This window comes from Meriones unguiculatus, chromosome 11 (genome assembly GCF_030254825.1).
Source record: "Meriones unguiculatus strain TT.TT164.6M chromosome 11, Bangor_MerUng_6.1, whole genome shotgun sequence".
Lineage (NCBI taxonomy): Eukaryota > Metazoa > Chordata > Mammalia > Rodentia > Muridae > Meriones > Meriones unguiculatus.
Window position 1 is genome coordinate 37,579,771 of NC_083359.1, and position 24,702 is coordinate 37,604,472.

A 24,702-nucleotide genomic window follows, 5' to 3' on the forward strand; every position below is an offset into this window, starting at 1 on the left:
TTGACGCAAGGAGCATGGTGAGTAAGTAGGTTAGTCACTAAATCTGCTGGCTTTATGATGACAAAATGAATTATTCGGAAATTTAATCTGCCACCCAAATCCTATTTTTGACATTTTAATATTTTGCTTCCCAACTCTTCATTTACAACAGTTGAGAAGTGATTTTGTCTCACACATGGAAGCACATTTATATGTTTTATAAACATATCCAAGAGTGCTAATTCATATTCTCTCTTCCCCTCTCTCCTTCACCCCCCCCCCAGCTGTGTGTGTGTGTGTGTGTGTGTGTGTGTGTGTGTGTAGTTCTTTCTTTCTCTTCACCTGGTCTTGCTGGGTAGGTGAATCTGGCTTCAACTTCATAATCTTCCTGATACAGCCCTGAAAATGCTGGACTCATAGGCATACAGTATCACACCAGGCTGAGACAATGTCTTTTAATTGGTCTATTTGGGTTTGAGTCAGTCACTGAAATAAAAACCAGAAGTTTATTTGTCCCCATTCTTCTTATCCAAACTTTCTCCTTTCTCTTTTTATGGTTAATTTTATTCCCACACCCAGTTTGAGTTCTGGAAAGAAATCTAGAAATAATGAGAAGTTAGAGACTTCTAGGTGAAACTATACAAGATGATCCCTTGGGCACAGGGATCAAAAAATGGTTAGGATCGTTTGGTGATTTTGTAGCAGAGGCTAAAGAGGACTTGGAAACTGACAGTGGAAGGAACAGAAACCACTTCTATCCCAAGCTCTGTGCCCAAAGGACTACAAATTTTTTTAGAGTTTGTGTCTAAACAAAGTATGGTTTGCTATTGACTACTTGAATTAGGGCTCTAAAACTTGATTTCTTAGGCTAAACTGTTCTAGGAAGAAAAACCCTAAAGTTTTGGAAGGTCTGGAGAAAATAAAACACAAAACACCTGATATGGGAGTGCCATGAGAACACTAAGAATACAGGTCAGGGTAGGAAGGAAGCATGTAAGTAGAAAGTAAGTGGATGGATGACTAATGCCTCATAAAACTCTTCTTTGCAGTTAAGTGTGGGATAGTAAGAAAAATGTTTTTAGTTTTTGCAGTTAGATTTCAGAGTGTGACTTTTATGTGAACCAGGCGGTATAACCGAAGTGGTTTGGATAGGTGACAAAATTGAAAGGGAGACAGAGGAAAACAGGAGAGCAAGCCCACATTTCTAGCCATGTCTTAGGAGGCTATTGTGGTATTCCTGTTGGTTGGATTGAAAATACCTAAATTGTGCTGGCAAGATGGCTCAATAGGTAAAGACTCTTGCCATGCTCACCATTGGCTTGAGTTCAGTCTCCCATACCCACATGATGAAAAGAAAGAACTGACTTCAGCAAGTTGTCCTCTGCCCTCCACATGAATTCCGCCCCTCCCCCAGTTATAAAAAGATACCCAGATGATCTTTGTTTGGAGAAGTAAGACACTAGACTCAGGAATATAATTTAGATCTGACTTAATACTGCTGCAGTCCTCAGAAAACAGGGGGTGCATCTAGGGGAATTAGAACAGAGTCTTATTAGAGAAGAATTTTAAGAAATATTCATATAGCTTAAAAAAAAACAATGTTGAATGCAGTCTCTAATGACCAAACTTCAATTTTTAGAAGTTGTTAAAATTTACTGTTTCATTTTTTTCTGTACATCTTGGCTTTTTTTTCCTTGTAGAGGTCCATGTTAAGTGCTAGGAAAGCTCTTGGTGCGCTATACAGAAGAGCCAGAATTATTTCCTAAAGTAAATTGTGTACTAGGATAAGGGTGGACTTATGTGTGATAAGTTGGACTTGAAGCTGTCTTTAACCTCCTAAAGTGAAATGGTTTTGTTGTAGCCCAGCGTAAGCGGAATGGACCCACCTTTTGGGGATGCCTTTCGAAGCCACACCTTTTCAGAACAGACTCTGATGAGCACAGATCTCTTAGCCAACAGTTCTGATCCAGATTTCATGTATGAGCTGGTAAGCAACGTTTCCTTGGGTTTTGTTTCATAAGAGTTTTTATTTATAAATGCCTGAAAAAAGAAAATAATTGACATGTGGAAGCTCACACAGGTAAAACCATTACCTAAGAGGAGAGGCTGAGGAAGGAGAATTGTAGGGACTACACTGACCTCGTTTTAAGAAAAGAAAAAGGATGTGACTAGGGGCCAGGTTTGATTCTTGTGACTAAGTCTGGTAATTTTAGAAAGAAACCCAAATTAATAAAAGTGGTATATGAAGAGATTGTCCAAGATCAGTTGTTCACGAGGAGTATAAGCTGTGTGTGCATGAACTGCTAAAGGGCTTTTTTGCTCACAAATTAAAGAATGAATGATACGTGTGCATAAGATGTATGATAGAGATGTTAAGACAAATTAGCAACTCCAAGCAGAGTCATAGTGTATTGACCTGTTTCTGAGGTAGACTCAAAATTCCCAAAGGAAAAAAAAATTTCTTTTGTGTGTGTGGGTATTTTGCCTGCATGTATCCATGCAATATGTGTATGCAGTACCCATAGATGCCAAAAGAGGATGTGTGATCCATGGAACTGGAAAGTTGTGAGCTACCATGTGGGTTCTAGGAATGGAACCAAGGGCCTCTGCAAGAGCAGCAAGTGCTCAAATTGCAGCCATCTCTGCACCACCACCACCACCCTTTTTTTAAGGCAGGATCTCATCTTGTAGCCTTGGCTGGCCTGGAACTTCCATGTAGACTAGGCTGGCCTCAAACCTCACAGATACCCGCCTACTTCTGCCTCATAAGAGCTTGGATTAAAGGTTCGTGCCACCATGCCTAACCCAAAGGGTGGCAGCAGGGGGGTGAGGGACGACACATATTTTAACTGTGCACATGAGTAATGGTGCCCAAGGAGGCCAGAGGTGTCAGCTCTCTTTGGGGCTGGGAGTTAAAACTGGTTGTGAGTGAGAACCTAGCTTGAGTTCATTAGAAGAACACTAAGAGCTCTTAATTGCTGAACCATTTTGGCAACCCCAATATAATTTTAATTACATGTAATTTAAACAACACAGATGGTGAAGACTTGTGAAGTTGAGTGAATAAATCTGTGAATTCATTAAAAATCATTGAATTCTATAACTAATAAAAGGATATGACATATAAACTACTTAAATGAAGCCACCTACACATATACAGAGACACATACACAGTCCAACAGAAAATAAAAAACACAAACTAAAAATTCAGTGGAACAAAGTAAAATGGAAAACTGGAAATCCATTTTCTTTCTGAGCCTCTACTCTTTTAAGTATTCCCCAAAAGGTAACTACTGCCAGCAGATAGAGATGAATATGCAAACATTTGAATGTGCTTGTTAGTTTGGACAGAGATATACCTGTATGCTTTAGCTTGCCCCCCAACACATTTCTTTAGTCTGTATGTGTGTGTGTCTGCACGCATTTCACAGTGTATGTGCTTAGGTGGTAGCACAACTGGGAATGGTTCTCTCCTTGAATTATATAGATCCAAAGGGTTGGACTGAGGTGGTCAGGCTTGGCATTAAGCCTTTACCCACTGAGCCTTCTTTTTAGCTGGAGTTTGCTTTTTATAAAAATAAAAATAGGTGATGGTTAGCATTTTGTGTTAGTGTATTAGGGCTCAACCTCATTTTCCATGGCTGTAGACTGTAACTATATTTTATTTATTTTTTCTTTGAGACAGGGTTTTACCATGTACCTTTGGCTAGCCTGGAACTTGCTATGTAGCCTAGATTGGCCTCAGACCCACAGTGATCATCCAGCTTCTGCCTTCTGAGTGGATTAAAAGCATGTGCCACCACTCCAGGCCTTTCACTACATTGCAAAGTCACATCTTGGCAGTGCATGAGGAAAACCTGACTTTCCATGCCAAGAATTGTTATCTAGGTCTTATATGAGGTCTAACAATTTTACAGTTAACTTTCAGAACTCTCCAGGCTTTTTGCCTCCATATTTAATTTCCTCCTTTAGTTGAAGTATTCTGTGATGAAGTCTTATATTTACTTCTTACTTAAAGTTAATTTCTAAAGAACACCTAGAGGCTTTGATGTTTGGGCCCATACTTTAGCCTCTCAAAGAATGTACTTTCCCACTTTTTCTTGCCCTTGTAATGAAGATGTATAGATATAAGGGGAAAGTATCATATCAGTAGCTTTTATCTTAAAACAGACCAGAGGTAGAGTATTTTAATATTTGCAGGTATGGATGGAGGTGAATATTTTCTTCCTAAAGCATGGTATGTGATTTCCCGTTTTAAACCTTCCTTAGGATAGAGAGATGAACTATCAACAGAATCCTAGAGACAACTTCCTTTCTTTGGAAGACTGCAAAGACATTGAAAATCTGGAGTCTTTCACAGATGTCCTGGATAATGAGGATGCTTTAACGTCAAACTGGGAACAGTGGGATACATACTGTGAAGACTTAACTAAGTACACCAAACTAACCAGCTGTGACATCTGGGGGACAAAAGAAGTGGATTACCTGGGTCTTGATGACTTTTCTAGCCCTTACCAAGACGAAGAGGTCATAAGTAAAACGCCAACCTTGGCCCAGCTTAATAGTGAGGACTCACAGTCTGTTTCTGATTCCCTTTATTATCCTGATTCACTCTTCAGTGTCAAACAAAATCCCTTGCCCCCTTCATTCCCTAGTAAAAAGATCACAAGTAGAGCAGCTGCCCCTGTGTGTTCTTCAAAGACACTTCAGGCTGAGGTCCCCTTGTCCGACTGTGTCCAAAAAGCAAGCAAACCTACTTCAAGCACACAGATCATGGTGAAGACCAACATGTATCACAATGAAAAGGTGAATTTTCATGTTGAATGTAAAGACTATGTAAAAAAAGCAAAGGTCAAGATCAGCCCTGTGCAACAGGGCCGGCCCTTGCTGAGCCAGGCACACGCAGATGCAGCAAAGGAGAACACCTGCTACTGTGGAGCTGTGGCAAAGAGACAGGAGAGAAGGGGGATGGAGCCTCATCAGGGTCATGGCACTCCTGCGTTGCCTTTCAAAGAAACCCAGGAACTATTACTTAGTCCTCTGCCCCAGGATAGTCCTGGGTTGGTTGCCACAGCAGAGAGTGGCAGTCTTTCTGCCAGCATTTCTGTTTCAGATTCATCCCAGAAAAAAGAAGAGCACAATTACTCTCTCTTTGTCTCTGACAACATGAGAGAACAGCCAACCAAATGCAGTCCTGAAGACGATGAGGATGATGAAGACGATTTTGATGATGAGGACCATGATGAAGGGTTTGGCAGTGAGCATGAGCTTTCTGAAAATGAAGAGGAGGAAGAGGAGGAAGAGGATTATGAGGATGACAGAGATGATGATATTAGCGACACATTCTCTGAACCAGGTATAACTCTCAGAGCTTACTAAATTGACCTTTCTATTCACTTTTTGAAATAGGAAGCCTTTGTTTGGCTTTACTTTAGTTTGGGGATTAAATAACTTAATGTCTTTATTTGGATCAAGAGTAGCTTTTTCTATCCACATGGTTCTAAAGCCATTATTTGTGCTTCTGATCATTTGTGCTTATGTCATAGTTTGTATCTTGGTTCTTTGAGGGCTTATTCGTAATTGTTTTTGTTAAGTGGCCCTTTGCCACCCTCTTGAGCCCATAAGTAAAGATGCCAAGAGTATGTTGGTTTAAAATACATTCCCTCTTTTGCATGTGCCCCTCTACTGTGGCTAAGATGGGTGTATAAGAATAGTGAACCAAGTGATGTCAGCTCATAACACTCATACTAACAAAAGTCTCAGTGAACAGTTTTAAGGCAAGTCTTTTCTTTGTGTCTGCTGTATTTTATTAAGAAAATATATGCTGGGCTGGAGAGATGGCTTAGCAGTTAAGAGCACTATTCTTCCAGAGGATCCTGGTTCAATCTCCAGCACCCACATGGTAACTCACAACTGTCTGTAACCCCTGTTTCAGATCTGTGCCTGTGTCTCACATAGACATACATGCAGTCAAAACACCAATGTACATAAAATAAATATAAATTATTAAAAAAAAAAAAAAAGAAAATATATGCTATGCCAGGTGTGGTGCATGCCTATAATCCCAACACTTGAAGGCAGAAGCAGGAAGATCACAAGTTTGAGGTCAGCCTGGTCTACATAGTTGGTGCAAGTCAGTCAGGACTATATGGCGAGACCTTGTCTCTAAAAACCACCAAATAGAAAAAAAAAAAAAAAAGTAAGAGAAAGTTCATACTATAGTTCAAAGGGCATGTAGGAAGATGCTTCATTTTGTGTACAGTACACACAAATGAAAGAGAAAAAGAAACAGACTTTCTGGGGAGCTGGGGAGCTGGTTCCTTTCAGCATTTACATGTTTGGACTGTAGCCACTTTTGGCTGACACTATTTAAAAAAATATTATGGCCAATTGGCAAACAGTTAAAAATGCACAAAGAAGTCAAGATTTTCAAACTTACGCAAAAGTTACTTGTTTCAAAATTAGTCTTGATACTAATAATTCTGCATAAAACCAATTTAAAGGGCTGGAGAGATGGCTCAGGGGTTAAGAGCACTGGTTGTTCTTCCAAAGGACCTGAGTTCAATTCCCAGCAACCACATGGTGGCTCACTACCATCTATAATGAGCTGGTGCCTTCTTCTGGCTTGTATAAATAATAAATAAATAAATCTAAAAGAAAAGAAATCGGCTGTTTAAAAAAAAAGAACAATTTAAAATGAAGTTTTGTAAGTTATCAAAGAGCTCTTTTGTTTAAAATGATTTCTCGCATTTCAGGGACTCTAAATGTTGACATTGTGTTGAAACTTTGGACAGTAATTATATTACAGTGCAGCACTGTGTGTGCTTGTGTGTATGTGTATGTATGTATATATGTGTGGGTGTGTATGTTTCTGTGCATGTATGTTTGTGCGCAAGCCCCTGTGGGTGGGTGTGACTGATGCAGTGTTGTGTTAACCCCAGCCTCACATAAAGCCACATCCTTCCAAAGCACTCTTTATTCACCAAAAATTTTCTCCTTTTAGATAATTTTTTAAATTCAGATATATACATTTGATACCACAGTTGTTTGGTTTGGGCAGTTTTTAATTAAGTAAAAAGGACTTCAAGTTTAATGTGGAGGAAAAGGGTTTTTACCTTTTTTCTTTTGGTTTACTTTAGAATCCCAGATAATCTAAATAGAATTGTCTTTTCACTTTTCCAGGACCATGTTTCTCATAGTACATTGATAAAATCCGCATTGAGATGTTTAAGGGAAATTTGGCTGGGTGTAGTAGGGGTAGTTTCTGTAGCTCCTTCTGCTATTCAGGTGTGGCTCTTCAAGTCTGGCAGATAGACCCAGGCGTGAGATTCTTGTAAAGAACTGGGGTCAAATGCTAAGGGGAGTGTAAATACAGAGAAGATGAGTAACTAAGGGGGATGGAGTGTAAATACAGAGAAGATGAGTAACTAAGGGGGATGGAGTGTGGGGAAGGAAGTTCCTTCTCCAGTGGTGCTTACAAACAGGTGTGTTCCAGGATCAGTAAATCTCAGTGTCACCAAGGCAAGCAGTGGCTGCTGTTCATGCCGTACTGATTGTGGTTTTGCTTTTTCTTGAATTTGTGTGACTTCATTGAGATACATTGTAAGATACACAGCATGATATTTTGATATATTTATTACATTGTTATCACATGCTAATTAACATATCTATTACTTGACATAATTATGTTTTCTTTTTTGAGTGTTAACTACATTCCCTATGCTATCTGTATATTACATTCCTAGAACTTACTCTGCAAAATGGAAATTTGCTCTTTGACCAACAGCTCATATGTCCACATGTCTTCAGCACCTGACAACCATGTTCTCTGCTTCTATATGTTAGACTTCAGATTCCACCAGTGGAAACTTTGCAGTTTTTCTGTGCCTGTTCTATTTTACTTGTCATAACAAGTCAGTTCATCTTGTCATAAATGTAAGCCTTATATTGTATTTATTTACATTTTTGTATCCGTACATTCACGTCAGATATTAGGGAATATTGTGAATGTAGGATTTCAGGGAACTTTGAGGAGAATGTTTTCTATTTATCGTTATTAATTTTTTTGAGACATTGTCTTATTAGTAGCCCTGGCTGTTCTGAACTTGCTTTGCAGACCAGCCTGGCCTCCACTGCACAAGAGATCTACATGCCTCTGTCTTCTGGGTGTCTTCTGATTAAAGGTACACAACTGGCTTTTTAAAACCAAAAAATATTTATTTTTATTATTTTAAACTATGTAAACGACTGGAGAGATGGCTTGGGCGTTAGGAGCACTTTTGTTGCTCTTGCAGAAGACGTAGATTTAGTCTCCAGCACCCAAGCTGTGTCTCATCAATCATATGTAACCCCAGTTCAGAAGATCCAATGCCATCTTCTGACTTTGAGCACCAGCCACACATGTGGTATGCATACACATATGGAGGCAAAATACTTATGTACATAAAATAGATAAATCTTAATTTAAAAAAATTATGTGTGTGTCTGCTGTGTGTGTATGTTCACCTGAGTTCAGGTGCTTTCAGATTCCTCGGAGTTGGAGTTACTAGCAGTTAGGAGCCATCTGACATGGATACTGAGAGTCAAACTCAGGTCTTCTGAAAGAGACTACAGGGTTATTCTTCAGGCCTTTTTCAGGGTGGTAGGATTGCTGGATCATTTGGAATTTTTATATTTATTTAGTTATTTTAGATGCTGGTGCTCTAACTCAGGGCCTTGTGTATTCTGTACTAGGCAACTATTCTGCCACTGAGCTGTACCTATAGCCATTTGTTTCTGTGTTGTTTTTCTGTACTGGGCATCAAACCCTGGTCATTGCCCAGCTAGACAAGTCCTGTATTACTGAGCCACATCCCCAATCCCTGGCCTGCCTTTTTTGAGCGAGGGACTGGCTATCTTCTTTATGCTGGCACTGGAGTATGTAACCCGGGCTAGTCTCTAACTTGGAGTCCTCTTGAAGCACAACCTCTTGAGCACTGTGGTTGCAGGTTTATGCTGCCATGCCAGGTTATTTTCAATTTTTTAAGGAACTTCCATTCTGCTTTCTATAATGACTATACCAGTTTACATTTTCACCGGCAATTAAACAAGAGTGCTCTCTTCCTCATCTCCTTGACAACAGTTGCTGTCCAACTTCTGATGAGTCATTATGACTAGTGTGAATAGTGTCTCTGATTTTGTTTTTGTTGATGATTACTGGTATTGAGACTGTTTTTGTATACTTGCTGGTCATTTAGACATCTTTTGAGAAATGCCTGTTTAGCTTCTTTATTCTGTTTCTAAGATGGCTTATCTTTTTTTTTTTGTTTGTTTGTTTTGGATATTAACTCGACATTAGATATACTGTTAGCACACATTTCTTCCATTCTATAGGCTGTCTCTTCACTGTTTTGATTGGTTTTGTTTTTGACATACTTTTTAGTTTGATTAAAAACCCCATTCATCTGATTCTGCTTGCATCACCTACATTTATGGAGTTTTACCTTACCCCAAGATTTTCATCTACCAGCTCGGTATCAAGAAGCTTCCTCGTGGGTTTTCTTCTGTCAGCTTTGTTCTTTTAGGTGGCTCTATGGCTTTCTCCATTCTGCCTCTATCTCCTTCTTACTTTTTCCTGCTGCTTCCGCCCTTACTCTTTCTATTGCCTCCTCTTTTTCCTTCTCTGTATACCTCCATCCCTTTCCCTCCCTTCTGTTGTTTTCCTCCACATTAAACTTAAGGTACTCTATACTCAAACTCTTCCTAAACCAAACAACTTTTATATTTTAAATGTGCAAGTCTCTACACTTGTGTAAAAAGAAAAGGAAAAACTTCAGTTCGGCTTTGCTGTTGTTCCGTAGTACTCTTTCTCGCTCGTCTCCTGCTTTCTCCTCTTCTCTTCTGCTTTCTCTCTTTCTCCAAGGTCTTACTGTATTATCCTGACTTGCCTGAGGCTTGCTTTGTAGCACAGGTTTTTCTTAAATTCATGGCAATCCTCCTGCCATAACAAATTGAATGCTGGGATTACAAACAAGAATAGCCATGCCTGGCAATAAAATTCCTAAAATTTTTGTTGTTGTTGTGTCAATTTTTTGAGTGAATATAGTCAGAAATAAAAAAAAAAGATAATCTTTTCATCCTTCATAAGTTTGTGAGACTAGTTTAGTTTTGAAGCCTAATTGAACAACCTACCCTGCAAAATGCTGTTTATTCTCTAACTGAATGTGTAGTTCACTGCTATGGAAGGAAAGCTTCTATGTATGTCCTCATTGTCTCTAATGTTGTCCAAGCCTACTGTATCCTAAGTCTTTCTAATATATCCGTTATCGAAGGTGGGTAGTAGTTAAGCCTCTTACCACTGAATTACACATTTTCTTGTCAGTAATGTTACTATTTGCTTTGTATATTTAGATATTTTGATGTGGGTATATTTATAGGTTTTATATTTTCTTAATGAATTAACTCCTTTTCTCAGTATGCACAGCTCTTCTTTGTGTTTAGTGATAGCTTGTTTCTTAAAGTCTGTTCCAGGTCTAGCATCCACAGTGTCATGGACCACCTTCCACCTTCCCATCTCATTTTCACGTCAGTGGTTTTTTTGTTTTGTTTTTGTTTTTGTTTTGTTTTGTTGTTTGTTTGTTTGTTGCCTGAAATTTGCTATGTACATTAGGCTGACATTGAACTTGTATCCTCCTCCCTTCTCCTCCCAAGTTCTGGATTAGAGACATTTCCCTTCCACACTTAGCTTTACTTTGTATTTTCATTGAGTGTTGATAGGTAAGGATTTACTCAATTTGTTTTTACAATTTACTCAATTTCTGGCTGTCTGCATGTAGTTTTGAGGTGCTGGGACAAACCTAGGGACTGGCAAATGCTAGGGAAGTAGTCTACCACGGTGGTATATTCCCAATCTTTGTTTGTAGTTATTTGATATTCTCATTCGTTCATTCTCTCTCTCTCTCTCTCTCTCTCTCTCTGCATCTGTCTGTCTGTCTGTCTGTCTCTCTCTCTCTCTCTCTCACACACACACACACACAAAAGAATATATATTGAATACATTCCCTTAATACCCTAGTACAGCAGTTCTCAACCTATGGGTTATGACCCCTTTGGGGCATATCCACTATCCTGTATATCGCATACTTACATTACAGTTCATAACTAGCAAACTTACAGTTACAAAGTAACAGAATAATTTAATGGTTGGAGATCAACACAACATGAGGAGCTGTATTAAAGAGTCACAGCATTAGGAAGTCAAAAACCACTGCCCTACTACTCTTCCTTATCTCTACTCTTCCCCTTCCTGTTTAGTTCCCCTTATTTCCGTAGTGTCAGTTCTGCTTGCGTATCATTTATGACTTATGTATCTGTGTAAAATCTAAGAACCCCAAATGAGAGAAAACATATATGTGTCCTTATAAGACAGGCAGATCCCTTCATGGGATTTATCTTTCTCTTTAGGTCAGAGCATTCCTTCAGGTATCTTTTGTAGACCGGGTTTGGTGGTCACAAATTTCTTTAGCCTGTTTTTATCATTTCAAAGACCAGCACTCTTATCCTGTGTTGACTTCTTTTTTACTTAGCTGCTTGTGTTCTCTTAGAATTTGTTTATGTTTTTTTTTCTTTCTTTAAACATACCAATAATTGTTCTCTGGAATTCTTTGGGATTTCATCTATTTCATTGTCATTGGAAGACATTACTGTGGGATTGGTAAAATTTGGAAGGGTCATGTTATCTTTTTTATTTGTTTTCATATTTTTGCATAGAGATTTATGCATCTGGGTTTAGGTTGTTTGATTTTCTTTTCTTTTTGAATCACTTATTTCTTCTAGTAGAAGTATTTAAAACATTTAAGAGAGACTAGGTTATAACAGGATTGAGATGCCATTTTGCTCTGCTGTACTGGTGTTTGGTACACTAGTTAAATCCTCAGGACTCTGAAAATAAAATACTGTCTGCAGAAAAAAAAAAAAGATTCATGCAACATATAGGCCCACTGTGATTTTACAGTAATAGTTAAATAACAAGCTAAATAAATAAGCTCTGGTTATTTTAGGAAATAAAGGAACAGTGATAGCATAATAGACTAAGATGTTAGTTACTGATAGGTGAGTAGAAATAAAAGAAGAGTTAGTGCTTAGTATTGGGTTGATACAGAAAAAATAGAAGAAGGAAAAGTAAAGAAAGAAATTGACACAGTGAGGCAGTTTGCATAAAGGAGAATGAAAAGAAGGATGTAAAGAAATGCAGTTAGACTAGTGTAAACGATTTCCAGGCTCTAGGAGCTTGAGATAAGGAGACTGTGCAAATCAGGCTAGCCTATATTCTTTGTGAAAACCTGTCAATTGGAAAATGAACAGGCGAAGAATATAGGCTTGGGGAAAAGAAAAACAAAGGGGATTGGAGGAATAGGAATAAGAGGAGAACAGAAGGACAGACTGACTTAGCTAAATTGGCACTGGGTGTTGCAGAAAGAAGCCTTAAATGTAAAGGGAAGAGCTTGGTCGGGTATAATATCTAAATGCAGTCTCCCCTGATTGCTGGTTGCAGCCTCAACTCTCAGTGGTCCTCCCTGCTCTCCTAGATGTCTGTTAAAAGCTGAGTTCTTCTCAGATAGGTTATAGGTCACTGGTCTGTCTTTGGCATGGTTCTTCTAGTATCCAAGGCTTTTTAAAACGTAGGTCTGTTTTCCTTTGCCAACACTATCTCCAGACATGTTTCTCCATTGTTGAGTACTTTGTGGTCCCAATGCAGACTTTTCCCCATGTGTTAGTCTGCTCACCAGGTTTCAACATACAGTCCAGTTATACTTGTCTTGCATTTTACAAGAGGATGGTTCACCAAGCCTTTTGGGTTGGCAAACTTTTTTGTTGTTGATGTTTTTGATTTTGTATTTCAGTATAGCTAACTTAAACTTTTTTTTCGTATGGTTATTTTTGTTGAGTAGTATGTGACTTCTTCCTTCCCTTAGCACCACTACCACAAAGTCTCAACACAAAATGAAGGTGGAGTACTTTGAATGTTTTGTCAGACAAAGCACATCACTCTTGGAGTTGCTTACCAGCCAAGATAAGCCTCTGCTGATCAGGAAGAAGTCTTTCTTATCCTGGACTGTGGCCTTTATTGTTTCCATAGTGTCCAAGGATTCAGCATGAGTGTGATGGCATGCTCTATAGGGTCTTTACAGAAGGCTGTGTCTTGACACCACTACCACCCTAGTTGGCAGATCAGAAAAGACTTCTTCTGCTTTTTATGTTTCACTTTTCCTTACTATTAGACTACAGATTTGCAGTCACTATCCACTGTTTCAGATAGTTGGCTTCTGGCTTTTCCCAGTTTATTTCACGGAGATTCTAACAGACCATATTGGCATGGCCATTATTTGCATTTTTAAGGTTTTTTTTGTGATCACATGGGTGGACTCAAACACCCATGTGATACCCATACCACCATTTCCATTTTGATTCATACAGAGAATATAAGTTTTGTAGTTTATCTGGTCACATCCTCTTTCCTTTCCATAACATAAGCCTTGGTTGGAAGGTTGCTTTTCTTAAGCAGTTAGGCTGTGGCTTTATGTATTAGCTGGTATTTAGTAGAGTCACATTCTCTTCTTAGCTCTTAAGTAATAATGCTGCTAAATGTCTGGATGAATATGGCATTTAAGTTCATTTCACTTTCAGTTGACTTGAAATGAATCTTTTGGTTAGTTTTGCTTGTGCAGTTCTCTCGGTGTTAATGAATGACATACTTGAACCATAAAATTCATATAATTCATATAATTTTGTAGAACTTACTTGGGCTTTAAAAAACTTCTGGTGCAAATTATTATTTTTTTTGAAAAATTTAAATCAGCAATTTGAGGGGTGCAAAAGTAAATTGTGGATGAGAAATAGGAAGACATTTTTTTAACTCAGTAAAAAAAAAAAAAAAAAGGCTAGTTATTCTCCTGTCAGAGTACTAGTGGGGTTGGGTGATTAGTTTACAAAGGCCCTTCTGTGATGCCTGGCTCCCGAGATACTGGTTCCTGGCAAATGCTATGCAGTTGATGAGCCTGCAAAGTTCCAGCAAGTTCCAGGAGAGGTGCAAAATAGAGTTTCAGTCCCTCTTGTAGACCAGCTGCCAAGTGCTAATCAAGCCTATTCTGTAGACTGTTTGGGGTTGTAAAATTTCATGGCTCAAGAATAAGAACTCCCTTAAAAGTGAGTCTATTTTAATTCTCACTAATTTGTCACAGTTGACTTTACCTGTAGTCTACACAAACCAGAGATGAGTAGTTTGAATTTTGTAAATATTACATTTTTATTTCCTTTTGCTGTCATTGTTTTGTTTTTGAGACATGAGATCTATTATAGTCCAGACTGGCCTAGATTTGGTATATAACTATGGGTGTCTTTGAACTCTTGATTCTCTCATTTTCCAAGTACCAGGATAAAGTGTACACTACTACCACTCCTAGCTTAACTTCCTTTTAATCATAACGCACTCCTTGAGTGAGTACGTTAGGTCGCTATGGCATTATATCAAACAAAAGAGAAGGGGTGGAGAAGGTAATCAAATCATTTATCAAAACATGTTTTAGTATCTGTTTTATGTTAGACATTGTGTATATTAGGTATTAGTTTTATAGAGATTAATATAGTCCTTGACTTAATAGAATTTAGAGTTGAACAGATTTATTTACTGTTAGGATTTCTTAGTCACCCTTCCCAACCATTGCAGTGCTGGGGATGGAACTTTGAGCCTTTCACATGGTATGCTATATAGCTAGCTCTACCATGGAGCAGTCTCCCAACTCCTCTCAAAGTCTCACTTTTTATTTTTAATTTTTGAGACAGGGTCTCTCTGTAGCCCTAAGTCCTGGAACTCACTATGTAGATCAGGCTATCCTCAAAGTCACAGAACTCTGCCTGCCCCTGCTTCCTGAGTACTGGGATTAAAGTTGTACACCACTACACTGGGCTTTTTCAGAGTTTTTCTGTGTGTGTGTGTGTATATACAATTTTTTTTATATATATGCTATGGAGCTTAGCCAGCCAGGGATGCAGGATAATGGTTTTAACTTGGCCACAGATTCATTTTGGATGGTGGTGGTGAGACTTCTGTTACAGAAAAAAATGTCATATTTTGTGAGAAGAATAAATGGTATGGTCCTGGATGTTAGACCAATGATGCAAACATAAAATTTTTCTGCATTTTATTTGATCGCCATGGCCTTTATATTGAAAAGCATATGGCTGGAGACATTCTGTGAATTAGGAGTGGGGTGGGGTTAAGTTTATGGGACGTATTACTAGAAAAGGTTGGATCAGAAAGCCGGCAGCAACTAAATACTCCTTGGGGAAAGATTGGACACATGTGTAAATCTAATACGTAGTTTGGGAGGGATGAAGAAATAAGCAATCTTGTGACTCTGAATTTAGCACAAAATGAGCAAGACTTTCGACCACTTGACCGGTTAGGTACGAAAGGGAGATTTGGACTCAGACCTAGGCTCCTTGAGTCAGGTCAGTTCTGCTGACCAAGCCAGGCCCTTACCATGTTAGCTCATGCAGCTGAGGCAATGTCTTCCTTGCAGGCTCTTAGAAACATCAGATGACTTGCCTGAGTATTGAGTGAATGAAAGTGTCTTCCACGTGTAGACTGTCAAAGGTAGATGCTGGCTAAGGAAACATTAAAATACGGAGGAAAGGGAATTGCTTAAGGAAGTGGAATAAAATCTGTCACTGTGCTTTGGGCTGGAGTAGAATTAAATGTGTAAAACACTGGTTATGGGTGCTGGTAGAAAGAAGATTGTTGTGGTTATCTGCCTGGCTGTGTGGAGATGTGGAATCTCTTTGAGCCAGTCATTCTTTGCTCAGCTTCTATGGAGCAAGTACCAATTAAGAATGCCTCGGCTGGCGGCATAATGTGACCCTTGTCTCTTTTCCAAAGGTGGGTTGATAACCAGAACAAGGTAAAATCCTTTATCTGAAATAAAATATATACACTACACCATTTAAAACAGATTTTAAGGAAGCTGGAGAAATGGCTCAGATGTTAAGAGCACTGGCTGCTCTTCCAGAGATGCTGAGTTCAATTCCCAGCAACCACATGGTGGCTCACAGCCATCTATAATGTGATCTAATGCCCTCTGCTGGAATGCAAGTGTACATGCAGATGGAGCACTCATATACATTAAATAAATACATAAATAAATAAATTCTTTAAAAAAGATTTAAAATTTTCATTTATCTATTTGTTTCTTTGTTGTGTATGTGGAGGTTCCATAGTACATATGTGGAAGTAAGAGAACTTGTAGGAGTCAGGTCTTCCTGTCCACCATGTGGTTCCTGGGATCAAACTCTGGTTGTTAAATTTGGCAGCAAGTGCTTCACTTGCTGAACCATCTCACTTGTCCATGCACCATTTAAAAAAAAAAATGCGTTCCACATTGCTTTTGAAGAAATGTATTCTGCATTGGTTGTGACATATTTTGGTCAGAGTGAAGTGAAACACATTCAGCATATACAACAGCATGTACCTGATTATCTGTTAATGTGTGCATTGTTTGAGGGATAGGAAAAGGATGAAACCTGACTTCACTTCTCTACATTGTGAGCCACTCAGGAATGTATTATAAATGTTAGGAATGAAGCACAGAGTTTGTCTGCACCATTGCTCAGACATGATTCTGCTCTTTGAATTTCTCTTTCTTAATACTCATACATTCCAAGCAAGTGCCCCAACCACTGAGTTACAATCCAGACTTCTTTTTTAACTTTTGTTTATTGAGGTATAACTGTCACATAGCAAAACTTGACTCCACTTGTGGTGTACCCTTGTATGAGTTTGGACAGATGCATTTAGTCATTCATGTGACAGCTGCTATAGTCAAGATACAGAAAATTCTCCACTCATCCCCAAATTTCTCTATGTTCCTTAATGATCAGACCCTTACTCTACCCGAAGCCTAAGAGCCACAGTGTCTCTTTCCTTCTTCCTTTTCTAGATTTTATGTAAGTAGATTCGCACTTTGCTAATTGTGACTCAGAAAAAAACTTGGTAAATTTCTAACATTCAGAGCTTTCTCCCCAATGAGCAGGTGTTATGACTTTGTGGGGATAGTTCTAGAGTCATGTTTCAGAAAGAAAATGTGGTCATTTTACTTGCCATGCACCCTCCTGGTCCCGCTGCCTTGTAGAGTTGATCTATAATGATCATTTTCTGAAGACATTTTAGGTTACTAGTCTTCCTATACTGATTTTGTTCAATAGTTCCAGGAGCTCAGAATTAAGTATCTTCTGGAACCTTTCGTTAGTAAGGAAACTAAACCCTTCAGTGCTATAGAAAGTACAAAGTCCACTTAAAGGAAGACCTAGAATGGACCTGTACATGTATTTGCTTAGGAACTGTCTTTTTATAATTTTTAAAAGGGGTAGAATAAAAGGTAGGAGAAAAATGGCTGCTGCTTATAAAACTAGGCACACTGTAGAAGTGTGCACAGCTTTGTGAGCAGTGTAGTAGACATATAAATACTAAAAGGAAAACACTTAGAAACAACAGTGTGGTATCAAAGTACCATTCCATTATAACCTTTTTATTTACAGACTCTTAGTTTCTGTAACCACCCCCGTGTAGATAAGGCCTTACTTTCGTAATACAGTGCATTATTCTTGTACACAGGGAATAAATGTGACTTGAACACTCCTAGGCCAATTCTGTCTAATCCCAAACCAACCTGGTAAACTGGGGTACTTTTCTCTATAGTTCATAGCATCATTAAACTTTCAAAAAATTCAGATTACACACATATATGTGAATATTTCTCAGTGTATCACCAGCAGTAGCATCTCTTTTAGGCTTTTCATCATCTGAACAGATTATAGAGACATCCAGCATACTTGATTTGTAAAAAGCTAGACATCAGCAAAGTTATATTTCTATTATGCCTGACGCCATTTTTATTAGTGTCTTAGTGTAATGGCACTTTGATTCCTGTGATTGTATTTAATTGTTTTCTTAATCATGTGAAAATACTTTAATAAGTCATGCTAATTTCCAAAAACCAAAGAGAAAACTATGCCACATAGCTGTGTAGTTATGTTTGTTTATTTCTGGATATTATGAGTTTGGGATTTATATTCTGGACTTTAAAAGCCTGATTTATTATTTTTGACATGATAGTGATATTTCAGATGGAAGAAAATGTCTCAAGTTACAAATAGAAGAATTTGTTGTTGTTATTCTGAGAGACTTATTGAATATATGGAGTTGAGAGTTGTGTGACCATGTTTTTTAAGGCTATGAAAATGACTCTGTAGAGGACTTAAAGGAGATGACTTCCGTATCTTCTCGGAAGAGAGGGAAAAGAAGGTACTTCTGGGAGTACAGTGAGCAACTGACACCATCACAGCAAGAGAGGATTCTGAGGCCATCTGAGTGGAATCGAGACACCTTGCCAAGTAATATGTACCAGAAAAATGGCTTACATCATGGTAAGAGTGCTTCAGAAAGTATTTAGTAGCCTTTTCTCTTCTTTAGGGGATAGAGAATTTTTTTTTTTTTCATTTTGAATCTTTGAGACAGGGTCTTGATATATAGCCTAGACTGGCCTCTACCTCTCTGTGTAGCCCAGAGTGGCCTTAAACTTTGAATACCTCGGCCTCATTCTTCCAGATTCGAGGACTGTAAGGTATATGGCATATGCTACCACACCTGTCTGTGTCACTGTAAACAGATAATGAACCATGATGCTTCGTGTGCCTGGGTTTTCAGCCCTTCACAGCCAACTGGAGAGGGCATTGAGGAGAGCTCTTCCGTCACAACTGCTCCTTCTTACACATGTGCCATCAGTGTAGAGAACCATTGTTTCTGGTCCCTTCTTTCTCCACTTACTCCAAGACATGGCTAATAGATTGTTGGTTCTTGACCTGTCAGGAAAGAAGCAACACACTGTAGAGAAGGCAGATGCCCTTCCTCATCACTGTCTTCTGTTTTCATCCATCCCAGACCTAATTGGATGGGGGAGATTGACTTTCAAAGCTGGTGGGGAGAAAAGGAGAGGGAAAAAAAGGAAACATAGTTGTAGAAAAAGAGTTGAAAGAGGAGTTTATGGGAATCAGGTGAAGCTTGTTGTTTAGGTAGATCAAGAATGGAGCTGTGAATCTGGAAAGCTGTGGTTAAGTAGAATTTCATATTAGCATCAAGTACTCTGCCAAAAAGGCAGAGGGAAGGTGTGAATGAGCTCAGTAAACGTACGTACTCATGCCACAGACTTCACTTGCTGAGCATTTTGGAAGACAAGAACTGGCCCCTAGTATATCTGTTACTCGGGCCTTGTTTTCCTATTCCCAGGTCTGTACTCTATCTCCCAGTGTTTTGTTTTTGTTTTTTGTTTGTTTTTTACATTCAGACTCTTTTTGAGAAATGAAAAGGTAAAGTCCAGTCAATAATTCCTTGTAGCTTGTGATGAGTCTTAGGAAAGTCATTGGGTGTACTGTAGTAGTTGAGAGGAATGGGCTGCAGCTGGGGGTGGTTCAGTGGTCAGTGCTTATGTAGTATGGTTGAATCCCTGAGGTTATTGGGTTGGGACAATTAGGAGAGGTGGAAGGGAGGGAGCAGAAGAAAAGCTTTTAAAAACAAGGCAATCCTAGTTTGTCTGATCACTTACTTATTCCCAGACTCACAACTTGTTTTAGGTAAACTCTCCTTGATTTTTGTGTACAGTTGAACTTGTGTTTCCTGCTGAGATGTAAGATACTTAGTCCTACTATGCACAGTTAGTACTATTCCATTGGGGTTCAGAACCAGAGGAAAGCAGTACCGAGACAGTGCTGAGACAGTGGAATCAGCCCGAGACTGAATCCAGGGCTTCGTGTATGCTAGCCAGTTATTCTGTCGAATACTGAGCTATATCCCTAGGATACATTGATTTCTCTAGCCATAGGATCAGAGAGACAGAGACAAGAGAGGCTACCCCTTCTAGATTAGGACATTCTGTGTCTCCTGAAATGTACTAGGAGATCTAAAATGAAAAGTGGCTGCTGGTTGTAGCTAAATAAATTACATGTCTTGTTCACTAAAATAACCTAACCTAAACTCCCTTCAAATGACCTGTAGGGAAATATACGGTTAAGAAGTCACGGAGAACTGATGTGGAAGACCTGACTCCAAATCCTAAAAAACTACTCCAGATTGGTAATGAACTACGGAAGTTGAATAAGGTGATCAGTGATCTGACTCCAGTCAGTGAGCTTCCCTTAACAGCCCGGCCAAGGTCAAGGAAAGAAAAAAATAAGCTGGCTTCCAGGTAAATTCTAATGGTGTTCACCCATGTGAATAGTCTCTAGGAGGTAAGATTACACCTTGAGATTTTGTAGAAGAGGTGACCTTCAGAAACCATTTATTAAATAACTACTGTAGTAAGTTGGTTTTTGTAGTTACTCTTGTTTTAAAGTGAAAGATGTCATTTATGCTTTTTGGAAAAAGTTTTGAGGGTGAGGCAAACATAATAAATGCATTCATTGTATTATGGTATAACTGAAAAGTTTTAAAATTTATGTTTGCTTTTTCTGGTAAGTCAGGTTGACTGAATTATAGTTAACAATAAAATTGATTTAAGTATGCTATTATGAGTTTAAGAAACATATCCAGTTACATACCCACTAACATGGTCAAGATATATTAACATTTTCATCACCTTAAGAAGTTAATAAAGCTTGGTGATGGTGGTGCACACCTTTAATCCCAGCACTCGGGGGGCAGAGGCAGGTGGATTGCTGTAAGTTTGAGACCAGCCTGGTCTATAAAGCAATTCTTTTTTTTTTTTTAATATTTTATTTATTATGTATACAGTGTTCTCCCTGCAGGCCAGAAGAGAGCACCAGATCGCATTGTAGGTGGTTGTGAGTCACCATGTGGTTGCCAGGGATTGAACACAGGACCTCTGGAAGAACAACCGCTGCCCTTAACCTCTGAGCCATCTCTCCAGCCCCTACAAAGCAATTCTAAGACAGCCAGGGCTATACAGAGAAACCCTGTCAAGAGAGAGACAGAGAAAGAGACGAGGGTGGGGGGTGGAGAGGGCGGGAGAGGGAGAGAAACAACAAACAAACAAACAAACAAACAAAACAATCTTCCAGATTAGTTCTGAGGACTGTTTTATACCCACCAGGACAGAACTCTGCTTGCTTGACATCCTCTACAACAATTGGAGCCTTGTCTGTTGCTGTTTGCTTACTTTTTTTAAGTCACTTTAATAAGTGTCTGTATTAACAGCTTTAGTTTTTAAGTGTGTACTTAAGTTTTAAATGTTGATTTGGGTGAGTGGTTTATAATTCAGTTCTTTGATAAACATCAGTAAACAACTGACTGGGTTACTGTTAGAAACATTTCAGGGCAGAAGAAATGGCTCAGAAGTTAAGAACACTTAATCTTCCAGGGGATCCATGTCCTGTTCCCAGATCCACATGGTACTCTAAATGCCCATAACTCCCGCTCTATGAGGATCCAATGACACCTGCATACATATAGCATATACTCACACCAACACGCAAGTAAATAAAAATAGCCTTTTTTTTTTGAGACAGACTTTCTCTGTGTAGCCTAGCTGTCCTGGAACTCACTCTGTAGACCAGGCTGGCCTCAAACTCACAGAGATCTGCCTGCCTCTGCCTCCCAAGTGCTGGGATTACAGGTGTGCACCACCACTGCCTGGCTAAAAGTAAATTGTGAAAAAGGAAAGAAAATGCCTAGTGGCTGCCAGTAAGATGGCTTCAGCAGGTAAAAGTACTTGCTGATCGAGCCTCATCAACCAGGTTCAGTTCTCAGATCCCTTGGTAGAAGGAGAGAACCAACTTCTAAAACCTATCTTCTGATCTACACACATACATGTAGCATATGCCTTGATACACACAAATTCACATATACTCTATTGCTCTCTAGCACATAGATTCATGTACACTCTCACTCTCTAACATACACACAGGAAGGAAAACTTTCAAAGAGAAAAATATCTGATAGTGGCAAAAGGAAGCATATTCTTTTTAAATTATTTTTATTTAAGGAAATACCTTCTGAATTCTCTTAAAAGGAAAAATGAACTAATAATAGCTCTTCCTTTCACAGAGCTTGTAGGCTAAAGAAGAAAGCCCAGTATGAAGCTAATAAAGTGAAATTGTGGGGCCTCAACACTGAATACGGTAAACCTTAGTCTTTCTTTCTTTGCTTTCCCCTTGGTTTGCATATTCTGCATATTGTGTAGCTCTCCTCTGTAGTAGTAGTTGTTGTTTTTCCTTTTGTGGTGAGAGACGATTTGAGACAGCATAGCCCCAGCTGTCCTGGCCTTGAACTCAGCTCCCCCTGCCTTTGCCTCCTGAATGCTGGGATTAAAGGGGTGCACCAAGCCCAGCTTGGCTCTCCTGTATTACATTTATTTATTCAGAAAGCCTCATGCCCCACAGTCAGTTCATTCTTCTGTATAAGAGTGACTGTCTGGATCTGTGTCACTATTATCCTCAAGAGCTAAACCGTGGTCAGCTCTTTCTTGTGATTGTGTTTCTAGGTTAACTAGTGTGGTCGACTGACTTGAGTATTTTCCTTCTCCTGAACTGTGTACATAGTGTAGATTTGTAGAAATCCATGTGAAAAGAAAATGCCTAATGGCTGCCAGTAAGATAGCTTCAGCAGGTGAAAGTACTTGCTGATCGAGCCTTGTGAATAAGGTTCAGTTCTCAGATCCCACAGTAGAAGGAGAGAGTTCAGATCTTTTGAATTATGGTAGAATCCAGGAGTCTTTTTTTTCTTTCTTTTTTTTTTTTTTTGTTGTTGTTGTTGTTGTTAAGTATCTCAACTCTGCATAACTTACTATGTATATCAGGCTGGCCACAAACTGCAGAGATCCTCCTGCTTCTGTTTCTTGAGGGCTGGGTTAAAGGTATGCACCGTCATATCTGTCAGAATCCATGTTTTTTACATTCCTCATATTCTGAGTTATTTTGTTGTTTTCTTTCTTCTTTTTTTTTTTTTCATGGTTAGAAATGCAACCAAAGGCTTTGTGTCTGCCAGTGAAGTGAGTGTTCTACCACTGAACCATGTTTGCAGCCCTTCCATTTTTAATTGAATATGGTTTTATTACAAGTAAATTCTCCCATGTTAGTGAGATATTCTAAGTGTTTTTGTTCTGTCTTATAGACAATTTATTATTTGTAATCAACTCCATCAAGCAAGACATTGTAAACCGAGTTCAGAATCCAAGAGAGGAGAGAGGACCCAGCATGGGGCAGAAGCTTGAAATCCTCATTAAAGACACACTTGGTAAGGAGAACATTGTTAGATAGCAATAAGCTGCTGTATGGTGCCAGAGCCAAAGAGGAGTTCTTTCATTTTAAGGAAACTCATGCTCCCAGGGCTCTTCCCTCTCCAGTCCCACCCCATCCATTCCCAACTCTTGGTAGGGATTTATTTCCCTCAGTATTTTCACAAGGTTCTAACAAACTTCCATATCTGGCTCCTAATCCCTAACCAGAGTGTACACGGTAGAGAAGATCAGAGAGGCAGGATCGGAGAGCTGGGTGTTGGCTTCTGGAAGTACATAAATTTGAGATGCTGCAAGGCCAGGAGTTCAGCTCCACTAAGAGAAAGTCATCTGTTAGGTCACACTTCCTGAGGGCTGGACAGCATATTGCTGTCCCAGATTTTCATGTTCCAAAAAGGCCAGATGTTGAGTACAGTCAAAAACAATCTCAGATGAAAAGCAGGTCCTAAATACCAGTACTTTTCTAGAGAATCACCCAGTACCTGTGTAATTGCACACAGGAAGCAGTAATGCAGTTTGCTTGACCTTAGATGGACGACTTCATGTATTCTTTAAAGGACTTCCAGTATTCTTTTTCATTAAAATCACCTCAGTTTTCATGTATTAGTTTGAAGGAGAACTTAATAATATAAGATAAAATTACTTTTTACTCTATTGGTTTATAATTTAAAGGCTTTTGTATATCAATTAGTATATGTTCTATTACATTAGGTAGTTTGACCTCTTACAAAGTGTTTAACACATGTTTTTTTCCTTAACTATCTTGAAGGTATTTTTCCTTCTGGCATAAAGTGCTTCTCTTAAAGAGCTGATACCTGTATTGGTGTTTTCTTGGTAGGCTGTTTGTTACTTTTGCCTAGATAGGTCATGCTCTCCTTTGTTTCTCTCAGTGGGCACTTTGAGGTCTGTGTTATTTGACTTTGCTCTGCTTCTGGGGACACCTTATCACTTGTAGGTCAGATCTCCCTTGCTTATGTCTGCTCTTTGTTATTTCTTTAACCTTCTTTATCCCCCTCCCCTTTTTTTTTTTTCATTTTCACTTTCTCAGTGTCATGTGGTGTGTGTGTGAGTACGTACATAGATGCATGCATACTCTGGGCATAGAAGTCAGGGTCTCAGATATGCCGGGCCAGAATACTACCACTGGATGTAGTATGTGAAAGGAAGAAGAAGGAAAAGAAGAGGAGGAGAAGGAGAAAATACTACCATTGAGCCGTAGGCTTCTCTTTCCTTGTTGCTTCTGTCTGTCTGTCTGTCTGTCTGTCTATCTATATCTATCTATCAGCTTAAGAAGTTTTTCTTTTATTTTATGTGTTCTGTGTTTACCAGGTCAGAGGACAACTTGGAAGAGTGGTTCTTTTCTATCTTGTGGGTTTTGGGGGTCAAACTCAGGTTGTCAGGCTTGGCAGCAAGTGTCTTTAGCCCTTGAACCATCTTACCAGCT

At 39.0% G+C, this 24,702-nt stretch overlaps 1 protein-coding gene across 5 annotated transcripts in view; it reads left to right on the forward strand.

Annotated features, from left to right (window-relative positions):
* The window catches only part of Crebrf (CREB3 regulatory factor), a 71,052-nt gene that overhangs the window by 35,459 nt on the left and 10,891 nt on the right, over positions 1-24,702 (forward strand). For all 5 annotated transcript variants that reach the window (XM_060363885.1, XM_021635613.2, XM_021635612.2 and 2 more), the window contains exons 3-8: positions 1,841-1,966; positions 4,249-5,335; positions 18,244-18,438; positions 20,063-20,252; positions 22,070-22,143; positions 23,135-23,257. In XM_060363885.1, the coding sequence (XP_060219868.1) occupies positions 1,841-1,966; positions 4,249-5,335; positions 18,244-18,438; positions 20,063-20,252; positions 22,070-22,143; positions 23,135-23,257 (1,795 nt within the window). The remainder of the gene's footprint in view (positions 1-1,840; positions 1,967-4,248; positions 5,336-18,243; positions 18,439-20,062; positions 20,253-22,069; positions 22,144-23,134; positions 23,258-24,702) is intronic.